Source organism: Thalia democratica, chromosome 8, assembly GCF_965202585.1.
Source record: "Thalia democratica chromosome 8, ktThaDemo2.hap1.1, whole genome shotgun sequence".
NCBI lineage: Eukaryota > Metazoa > Chordata > Thaliacea > Salpida > Salpidae > Thalia > Thalia democratica.
Window position 1 is genome coordinate 31,080,695 of NC_139172.1, and position 11,334 is coordinate 31,092,028.

General features: G+C 27.5%; 1 protein-coding gene across 1 annotated transcript; it reads right to left on the minus strand.

Moving 5' to 3' along the window:
• Positions 1 to 884: 884 nt before the first annotated feature.
• Positions 885 to 9,833, minus strand: LOC145842150 (mRNA cap guanine-N(7) methyltransferase-like). The gene is made up of 9 exons (XM_082949546.1): positions 9,563 to 9,833; positions 8,502 to 8,610; positions 7,960 to 8,072; positions 7,591 to 7,695; positions 6,770 to 6,951; positions 2,571 to 2,741; positions 2,148 to 2,265; positions 1,724 to 1,871; positions 885 to 1,419 (listed from the first exon to the last, which is right to left on the minus strand). The coding sequence occupies exons 1-9, from the start codon at positions 9,812 to 9,814 to the stop codon at positions 1,292 to 1,294; spliced, it is 1,326 nt and encodes a 441-aa protein (XP_082805672.1). The 5' UTR covers positions 9,815 to 9,833; the 3' UTR covers positions 885 to 1,291.
• Between the last annotated feature and the right edge of the window lie 1,501 nt (positions 9,834 to 11,334).

Below are 11,334 nucleotides of genomic sequence, written 5' to 3' on the forward strand. Positions count from 1 at the left end.
CGCTCTGGTCAGAAATGAGATATTACAAAATAGTAGTTTATTTTATTAGCAGCTATTTGATGTTATTGACTTCAAACATTTTCAATTAGTTTTTATACGCCAATAAAGAGGACGAAATATAAATTTTACAAATCGGTTTTTAGCTATTACAAACAATAAAAAACTAAAAGCTTTACATAAATTTCCATTAGCATTTATGAAAAAATATTTCAAAAAATATATAATTATTTCAATAAAGTAAAGAAAAAGGTGTATACAATGGGTACAACTTGATAAAAAACAAAAATTAAATTGACCTTCAGTTAGTTTGTTATGCTATATCTATATGGTTTGAACTTCATTATCTATAATAACTTTTTCTGTTAAAGAAACTGCAGTTATTGAAAAGAAACTGCAGACGTTTAGAAGCTTTGAAGAAAATTTAATTTAATAAAAAGTAACCCGTTGTTTTGTAGTAAAAATAACTGCTTTGAAACTCTCTTGCATATATTCTAAAGTCCTTGTTCTGTTTTTTATACTGTAAGTTTCCTACAAAGAGCTTTCAAGTAGACAATTTAATTTTACATTTTTTAAATTACTGCAGTGTAAATTTATGAATTCCAAATAACTAAGTCATCTTGATTACTGCTTACATTACAGTTTACTAAATTTACGAATTAAAACTTAGTAACAAAAAAGTAACTAAACTTAATATCATGAAACACATTCTACTTAAAACGGTTTATAAACTGTGCAAATATATATATTAATAAATATATAAAGTAAAGTTTTGAAATACATAAGAAAAAAAATCATTCTAGTGACATTTATTTGTTGAATAAAACTTTAAAATGATAAAAGTTAATAAATAGATTCAACTAGTAAAAAAAAGGGTTAGTATTTTTTTTTCTTTACTATAAACTTTAAATTAAAAAAGAATTTGAATTTATTAATCAAAAATTATAGCTACTTGTTACAGCTAGTACAAAATATGTGACATTAAAAAAAACATATTACCAAAAAAGCAAGATGAAAAAATATTATCTGAAACTGATTAAAAAAATTACCTCAACAAAATCGGAACAATATATAACAATAACTTTCAAATAAATACGTTCTAGATATAAGAAAAAACTAATAGTAAGCACAACAACAAAGTATTTTTAAAAAGTCATGCAGAGATCTAAAAGCTAACAACTTGTAATAAAAAATTTATTTCGAAAAAAAAGTAAACTTGAACTTTTTATGTAAAGATATTGTCACAATAGGTAGTAACTGAGACCTCGAAAAACATTTTGTTTGGGGAGTTTCCCTACATTATCATCAGCGGCACTCCCTTTTCGTAATTTGCCGCGGAATTAATGTGCACTCCCAAGTTAGGGGAATTTTTGTCGTGGCGGTAAGTGGAATCTTTCACGAAGGCAAAAGCAACGTAAATACCTGAATTATAATAAACTGATAATTTATATCAGTAACAATAAGTTACTAAAATTTTAGTTTACAATAACGACTTAGCATTTATAAAAAAATGTTTGCAAGAAAAAAACTTTTTATCATACAGTAAACAAAACTTAAACAAAAATACATGAAAATAAAATTAAAACAAAACCTTTCAAGATTATTTATTTAAATAAAATTTATCAAGATCTAAACTTAAAATATTCAGTTCATATCAAAAACTAATTTACAACCGATGTTCAAACGTATGAGAGTCATTTTAGACAAAATAAAAAAATTCCCTCACTTGAAACTTGCCATTCTGATTTAGACAGGGTGAGAAAAGATGCGTTGGACCCCGGATATTTCTCCTCTCTGGCCTCGATCGCCTTCTCAGCATGCTCGTAGTCTCCCTCTACCGGAGAGTTAAAATATTGCCTGTTTCTGTTGTATATCTGTTGCAAATATTTTAATGCTTGAGTTTTTATTGAGTTGCACGTTTGTTAAAGTAAATTTCTGAATATACAGAATAATAAATGAAAAAATTCTATAATTGTAAATAAAAAAGAAAACAAAAAGTTTAGGATAGGGTTTGAATGGTTTATATTTTTTATTTTATTTTGTTGAATTCTGTATTTTTAGAAAAAAAACTGCCTACCAAGATTCAAAGTGTATCTCACAGGAATATTAAAAGAATATTAATTTTAAAATATATATTGATAATTTCATACCTCAAGCGCTCTCATTTTTTTGATCAGCCGATAAGATTCTCTTTCTCTTTCGTTCTCCCAGAAGACTCTCTCGAAAGACTTCCATTCCAGCAGCTTCATACCGTATTGAGCGCATATACTGAAGAAAATCAAACAAATAATGTATTAGAAAAATGAAAATAAAACTATTTTAGGATTGACTATTATAAGAATTTTACATACAGGATCTACAAACTAAATCTGGTTCCAGATAATAAAAACTTTTCAAATCATAACTAATGCTAAACTACTTTACCATACTTTGTTATAAACTAGGGTTGAACAATCTACGGCTGGCTAAGCGTAAAACTTCAGTAGTGATACTAATTACAAATAGTGATAACCTACTCAACAATATGTTTTTATTAAAACTAACTCAACAAATATGTTTGTATCAACACTAACTCGACAAATATGTTTTTATCCAGTACAAATTCGGGACAGTCAACTACGTCTGTCAGTTTGAACATGTACTTGCAACCGAAGTCGGCAAACTTTTCTTTCGAATCAAACTGAACGCTGTACAGTGAATTTCCAAATTTCAACTGGTCCGTGTCCGCTGACAACAACCTCTCTCTGTTGAAATAACAATGACAATATACGAAAATAAGATAACTTTTAACGTGCGTTTAATAAACACAAATTTTAGGCAACGCAAACATCCTATTCAAATTTAAGACAACAAATTAATATAAAATATTTTAAAATATTAAAATTAAAAAAAAAAAACAAAACAAAAAAACTGCATTGCACCCATTTACTGGAGGTGAAGAATAGTTTTTTTTTTTCAAACGAATACAATACTTTTTATTAATGTTTTCATTTATGATTATAATGAACGTTTAAAACTTTTACTAGAAGCAAAAAATATGGCAGCAACTCTAAGTTACTTAGAAGGAAAAAGAGCATATTTTGCCTACAATTTTGTTAGTTTTATTTTTCTCTATTTAGTAACAAAAGTTAATATAAAAACTCTGATATTAATGCATTTTAGGGTCAATTGCACAAACTTGGTCTAATTGACAAGCGTTTTTATACTTTTTTAACCAAAAAAATATTAACAGAAACAAACAACTATTTCCTGCAAATATGAAACATAACAATAGTAAACAAACAACCATAAATTAAAATTACCGGTCATATAAAGGCAACATACTGTTTTTGTTTACACTGAGTAAATAAACTCAAGTTTCTTTCCATAAGTAATTACGTAAATATTCTGACAAATCAAAAAACAGTAAACAGAAATAAGCCAATCAGTAATGTGTGATTAACAATCAATTAATTATTTTGGCCAATCATGTAAGAATTGTTGTTACGAGTTGTTTGATTTATCAAACAAATAATAAATAGCCTTTGAAAAATATTGACATTAATTTATAATACTCAACTTATGAACTACTAGATCTATGCTACATTTAAAAGGTTATAATAACTGGTATGTATCTAAAATAAAGTATAAATTCAGTTAGGCAGTATGTATATGATTTGAATTAGAGCTCCTTTAATGAAAACATACTAATCTTACATTTTCATCCATATAGTCTAGTAAGAAATATAATATCATATATAATAAAAAAAAAACCTTCAATTTACCTAAAGTTATTAACTTAGTCAATAGTAATTAATTAAACAGAATTTTATTAAGCTAACAAATTATCATTTTAGCATTAGTAGATTGAATTATTTAAGATTTCAAAGATGAAAGCAATGATAATACTTAGTCTTTATAAATGATGGTGATCCTATTTATCATTAGCCGAAAAATTAAAAAATATATATGAATCAATAAAAGTATATATAATATTAAACACAAATTTGTTATAAACACTAAGTTTCATTTAAAAACAACGAAGTTTTGATCTGGAGAAAACAATTTATTACTATATCATTGCCATTTTTAAAAGCAAAAATCAAGACTAAGTTTTTAAAAACTAGCCCAGTTCCTTAAAATCAATCCAAGTTTGTAACTTTATACTAGAAGTTCGTGTATATTATCATATTTTAAATTAAAAAAATCTAAAACTTCAAGTTTAAACAATTAATCTGCATTTATTGCAGCAGATGGTCACTAATCCAAACAGCAAAATTAAATACTATTTTTAAAACAAGCAGACATTCAGTAAATATTTGAACTTGGTATTTACACTTTTGGTTACTGAGTACACAAACTAGCAAAACGTTTGTAGTAAGCGTAATAAACAAACATATTGTTGCTTATTGTTTTGCAATTGATGAAATTAACCTACAGCAATTGACAGAAAAACATGAAATTTAACAAAATAAACTATTAACTTTATAAGTTTTTTTGTCTTACTTAATATAAACCCCTATAAGTAACCTTTGAGTTTTTATACTATATTACTGTCTCTAATTCTAGTGAATACTTTAATTTGATCAACTGATACAAAAATTAACTACAAGTTTTTCATTATAACTGCTAAAAAAGTTTGGAAAAGCTGACAGTGATGAAATGAAACAACTAAATAATACTATAAATAAATGTAAATTTATAAAAATCAATTTTTATTTAAACAGTTTACTTTACAGATTTTAGTAAATAAAATACATTCAAGTTGATATAGTTGATTAATAAGTACGATATTAATAAATGATAGTAACTAGTTCTAGTTATGAAAATTTTTGAGAATTTAAATAAATTAAAGTTTACCAACTTAATCTAAAACATTATGTATAATTGTATACCTTAGTACAACTAAGTTATGAATTTTTCATAAAAAAATTGTTAAATTTCTAGAAATATAAAAAAACATGTGATAATATCAATGATTAAGAAAAGTAAACATACATATGCACTTAACAGCGCATAAATACGGCGAACTTGAAGTTTTCACTTATTTATTTTTCACTGTAAAAATACAAAAACATCCTGTGCGAAATTTTAGATAATTTAAAGAATTTTCACCTTGACACCTTTTGATTTTATGAAAACCACCCCAATGCAAACAGTATGGGACCCTAAAAATTCGACCATAAAATTTTAAACTGGATTTTTCTTATACGTTGCCAATTATCACAAAAACACATTGTGCACAATTTACGTCGATTTAAAGAAAGTCTTATGGTGGCACTACTTGTTTTAAAAAACACTGGAAATTCAGTAAAATTTGCAAAAAGTGATAAAAATTTAGAAATAAAGAATTGCTTTTATAAAACTTTCTTTAAACCGGCCACATGTAAAAAAAATCCAGCTAAAAATTGTACGTTCAATTTTATTAGGGTCCCAAACTGTTTGCATTGGGGTGGTTTTCATAAAATCAAAAGTTGTCAAGGTGAAAATTTCTTCATAACATCTAAAGTTTTGCACAGGATGTTTTTGTATTATTTCCCGAGTGTAAAAAACTTTTTAGCTGAAAACTAAAAGGTGCTTTATTACACATCCTAATGTCACTGGAGCATATCAGAACTGCCAATGGTAAAGATAAAAGACTTGAAAACCGTATTAACAATTTGGTTTTAGTTTTAATACTATCTTTATAGTATCATTGCTTAACAACTTAACAACATGAGACAGCAAACCCGCGAAAACAAATTTAAAAAAAATTACACTAGGTTACCTGGAGTTTAAATAAAAAGTTAAAAAAGGTCTTAGCAGGGTAGCCACTTTGTTTTGAAATTTTTCCCATATTTTTTTATTTTGTGCACTTTTTTGAAAGAACACGTTTTTAGGTCTATTTTTAGTGTAAAATTAAGTTTAAAGTAAAAAGTTGTGTTAAATAGTATAACAACATTGAAAAGATACTGTAAATATACTTTAAAAAATTATAAAAAAACTAAAAAACATTGATGAGGACAAAAATTTTTGATGTGTACTCTATATTATAGATTTTTTGTGTCAAATTGAAATTTCACTATTTAGCATGTAAAAATTGTTTAAAATTCTACATTTTCCCAGCTTTTTTTTTTTAATTGTAAATTTTAGTTTATTTTTGGCCTAAATTGTCAAATTCCTGGATTCCTGGTTTAGTGGCACCCTGTCTTAGGCATAACTTACGGGGGTCTGTTATGAGAATTAAAAAACTTAAAACTACAACGGAGGCCCGCGAACACTTTTATTTTTAAAGTTCTGCAACAACCTAATGCCTGCCTTAGAACAAATGTATACATGATTACCTCATGAGTAATAACTAACGAAATATACAATCAATAAAACTTTAAAAACTGTGCATACATTAGAATTTCCAAAAGTTTCTCTAAAATTCTAAACTTCCTTAAAATTCAAGAAAAATTATTATCATAAAATTGACATAAATATTTTAGCATCTATGCCCTAGGGATTTGAAAGTGATTTCAAAAAAAAATGACCTTAATGTCAATCAAGCTGTGTAATTTTACCTAATTTCCAGATAGAATGTTATAATTTTTGAAGGCAATAATATACCTAAGCACATTAGAGTTGACAGTAGTTTTAAATAAAACTTAAAAAACTCAAATAATAACGACTATTTAGTCAATAAAACATTTAACTTTTATAAACACAACAATACAAACGCAACTAAGTACAGTGGTGTCTATAAAAATTTAATACAAAATGACTTTGATGATATAAACTTTTCAAATATAACACCCATATACTTCTATACCTGAGCACAGTAGAGTTGACAGTGGTTCCAATGAAGTAGCCTCCTTCTTTCAACGACTGACAAGCATTTTTCACCATTCTGTGAGCTTGCTTCTCGCTTTCAAACGAGTAGTGGATTGCAAACTGGCACGATGTCAGATCAAACTTCAGCTTGTCGTCAGGAAGTTTGTCCAACAAATCTTCCTGTGAGAACATTTTTTCAAAATAATTTGTCCAGTAAAAATTAATAGTTTAAATAAATAATGTTTTTGAAAACTAAGTTCTTTTTATTTAGAAAATCTTCCTGGAAAACGTGATAAGTTTATGAACTATTCTAATCAATACTCGCCAGCAAGCATTTCTGCGAAAACACAAGTTTAAACTACTTGAAACCTGGATTGAAGTTACATTTGATTAGATAAATTTAAAAAAGACTCATTTAATAATGAAATTCATATTTCACTCCCTGATTAAAACATATTCTTGGAGAAACTTTAAAAAATTAAAGAGTTCATATATAACAAAAATTAAAACAATAATTTATAACTCGACTATTGTGTACATTTTTTATAAGAAATATATTTTAAGTATACAAAACCATTAGATATCATAAAAAGTTACAAACATTTATTAAGTACTAAATATTTTCCAGTGTAAAAAAGTGCTTATAAATGCTTTAAGACATAAAATTTACACAACACTAACAAAATCAAAACTTATAAACACATGAATCAAAAAGAATTTCAAAGGGTTAAATGAATAATTTAGAACAAACAACCGTTAAACAATAACTTTGCTGAGAATCAACTTGTTCTTATAAAAAATCATATGGTGCAAACATACCTTTGAAGCATCGCATACGGAGAAATCAGCTTTGAAGGGCATGCGCTGACTCTTGTACCTCATCTCAGCGTTCTCTATTGACGTTGCAGCAATGTCTGTGCAGTGCTGCGGAGAAAAAAGTGTAAAAGAAATGTTGAAAATTAGAGTGCAATTGCTATTATTTGTTTGTGTTATGTGTACGATCAATTGAACAACAAAAAAATATTTATGACGTCCTTCAGGGTTGCCAAAGGTTGTTGAAGAGAAAAAGTGTTGGAACAAAAGTTAGGTTCAAAACTAGAGTGCAATTGCATGCAGTTGTTTGTATCAAGTAAAAACTTTAAGACCAATCGAACAACAACAAAAAGTATTATGACGGCACAAACTAACCACTCTTGAAATTCTTCCGTTTCTCCACTTGAGAAGATCCCCGCCCTTCCCGGCCGCCAGATCCAAAACGATGGGGTGAAAGTTCATCCTCTTCACAAGATCCAAGTACTTCTCTGTAAAATAATATTTAGTAATACAATCAGCATTACAAAGGTAGAGCTGTTAGTACTTGTAAATGCGATTTCAGGAGATGTGTTTACTGGCAAACGATAAAAACACAAGGATTAATTTTTAGAATTAGAGATAATAGTCTTGATAAGGCAAGCATACTGTGATTAAAGTTTTATACTACCAATGTATTAAGAAACTTACATTATGTACAAAGTGGTACACAAACAAACATCTATGTCTGTCTGTAATAAAACTTACCTAAAGTGTGTATAAAATAAGGAAAAGGCTAATTTACTGGAAAGTATTCTTGCAAAATTGTTGAATTTCTTTGGATTAAAAGTTTTTTAAGGTTGACTTTATACACATTATGATAGAATAAATTTTAGAGACAAATTGCATTTATTTTGATAACTACACAACTTCAAACTAACTGATGAGCAGCGATTTGATGGCGTTGTTGAAGTTTCTCATGTAGAAAATCTTGCTCTCTTTCCTGGCATCTCTGCTCTGACTCTTCAGTTGGTTGTAGTGGTTTGTGACCTGTGCAAGTTGTTCAATGAAAACTAAAAAGAAATATACACAAGTTTGTAAACATGTTGAAATTTGTCTTAAATTTTAAAACTTTTTAAACAAAAAAAATTAAAGCCACAAACCGTTTTTGTAAAATTTTCTTTATTTTTTAACTCTTTAATTTCTTTGTTTTGCATATCTTTTTTCTACAACTAACTCTGTCTTTTTCTACAACTAACTCTATCTTTTTTTCTACAGCTAACACTATCCTTTTTATTACAACTTACTTTATCTTTGTTTATACTAAAAACCAAGCATATGAGATTAAAAACCTGTGATCTTTGTGTAAATAAAACTTCAAAAGTTTTTACTTGTAATACTACCTTTTTTTACTAAAAAATCAATTTATCTGCTTACAAACTTTATTTTATATGTATTTCAACAAATGCTTTTCATTTCATTAGAGTTGCAACTCTTTGATTAAAAAATACTGTCCTGAGTCATCCCTAGTTTTTTCATAACTTTAAAAACTCTTTTTTATCATTAAAAAACCAATAAAAACAGGTCCTTCAACAAAATTGGTTATTAAATAACGAAGTATTGAAATTAAATCAACTAAATCTCATTTAAAATCTACAAAAAACTGGCCTGATATTTTTAGAAATCTTAAACTATCTTGGCTTTTCAATTAAGAAACTTAACTGGCCTAAACTTTTTTGTTTTTTTTTTAATTCAAAATATTTTGAGTCATCCAGAGATTTTCATAACTTTAAAATGTCTTGAGCTATCCTGAAAGTCCTGACAGTGTTGCAACCCTGTTTAGTTCTACAATGCTTCACATGTGAAAAGCATATAACTATCAATCACTGTTTTAAAAGTAGCTATATACTAAATTCTCTGGTACAAAAACACAGAATTCACAATTATGAGCACATGCAGTCAGTAACAGACAAACAAATACTTATTTACTAAACAGACAAACATTGACGCTGTTGGCGGAGCCATCGTTCATCCGCTGCTTCTTTGGTATCCTGAAGTCGTCGCTGTGCCTCTTGAACGCTTTTGGCCTCTGCGGAGGGGAGGGGTTTGGTCTTACATGAGTTTCTTGTTTCGATCTCGACGGAGGGGATGGGTTTGGTCTCGAATGAGTTTCTTGTTTCGACCTCGACGGAGCTTGAGGGCTGATTTTGGCTGCAGGAGGGCTGCTTTTTTGCGGAGGCGTCTTGTTGTCCATTTTAGTTTGTGTGAAATTATTTGAAACCTGTAGTTTTGTTATAAGCTTTAAATCAATGATTAAAAACATTAGTTTTTTCTTGCTGTTTAACTTTCTAAATTTACTAAGACCAGAGTCTAGTAAAAGGGTTGTAACTCATTTTAGGAAAAAAAGCAAAAAATTAATTACAGGACTTAATTTTATTAAAATTGAACAATATTTTAAATTTGATAGAATCTAAATTTTTTTTTGAAAATTTCAAAATACACTGAGTATGTCAATTCTGTAGAAATTAATTATCTTACAGAAAAAAATCCACAAAAATTTATTTGTAATTTATTTTAAGGGTAATGATAGTTAAGGCCATAGGGGGGGTAGAAGCCATTGTTTGACCAAAAATAACATATAGACTTATATTATAGTAAATTTCATAATCTTTCAGATGCTTTTTTTAGATTTTAAAATATTAAGTAACTTTTTTTTTTATGACCGGTTATATAAAGGGTTGTCTTTATAAAGGGTAACTTTAAAGCCGTTTTTCACGAGTTATAAAAACGGGCTTTAAAATCTATCTTCTCCTTCATTTTTCAAGCAATCTTCTTCAAATTTTCAGGAAATGTTCCTTACATTATGAGAAAAAAACGTTATTTGTGAATTTTAATAATTAAAAAAAAAAAAAATTTTATGACAAAAAAAAAAAAAAGTGATTTATTATCAAAAATTTTTTTTTTTCAAAAAAAAGGTATTTTTACTTGAATTTTTTTAAAGTCACAAATAACGTTTTTTTTATTGTATAAAGAATAGACTGTGAAAGTTTGAAGAAGATTGCTTAAAAAATGAAGGAGGAGATATATTTTGAATGCATTAGTCTTTTTTCACCGTTTTAGTTTTTCCTTCCCCATAAGGAACCTGTTATGCGGCCCGACTTTGGCCGGTCATATCTCAAAAACTAATTCGAATTTTTAAAAACGGTAAAAAGCAACTTGAAGCTTAGTAAAAACTCTATAAAATAAGATCAACTTGTAAAAAACATGGCCTACCCCCCCTATGGCCTTAAAATATAATACTTTAATTACAGTGAAACATTGAAGTTAAAAATTACAAAACTTTTTTTATAGAATACATAAATTCCCATAAATCACTAAGAAAAAGTCAGTTTTAACAAATTTAGTACCATAAACTTATGGTACACAGATAGTTTTATCTCAAAAAGAAGACTGGACTTTTTTTTTTTTATTAAGTATCTGGAATACTTAAAAGATAATTTTGAAACATAATTAAATCAAAACTGTTTCAAAGGGTTTAGATTTTCTTCAGTATAATATATAATTCATGACTTGAAACTTTGCATGATAGTTCTTTAAATGGATGATAAAAAAAAACAATATAAATCTACTCTTTTTACTACATCACATCTAAACTCTCTAATAACTAGGGGTAGGGAGTAAGTGGGTGATGTTTGCTGGACCTGTGAGTACATTTGGATGTGTTTTTGCTTCTTTATAAAGAATCTAAAAAATAAATTGCAAAAAAAAAAAACT

Excerpts from the sequence above, each read along its gene's own strand:
- LOC145842150 (XM_082949546.1), bottom strand. The coding sequence starts at position 9,814 with ATGGACAACAAGACGCCTCCGCAAAAAAGCAGCCCTCCTGCAGCCAAA. Across the intron at positions 1,872-2,147 it reads AAAAAATGAGAGCGCTTGAG|ATATACAACAGAAACAGGCA; the intron begins GTATGAAATTAT and ends TATTTGCAACAG. Across the intron at positions 1,420-1,723 it reads ATCAGAATGGCAAGTTTCAA|GTATTTACGTTGCTTTTGCC; the intron begins GTGAGGGAATTT and ends ATTATAATTCAG.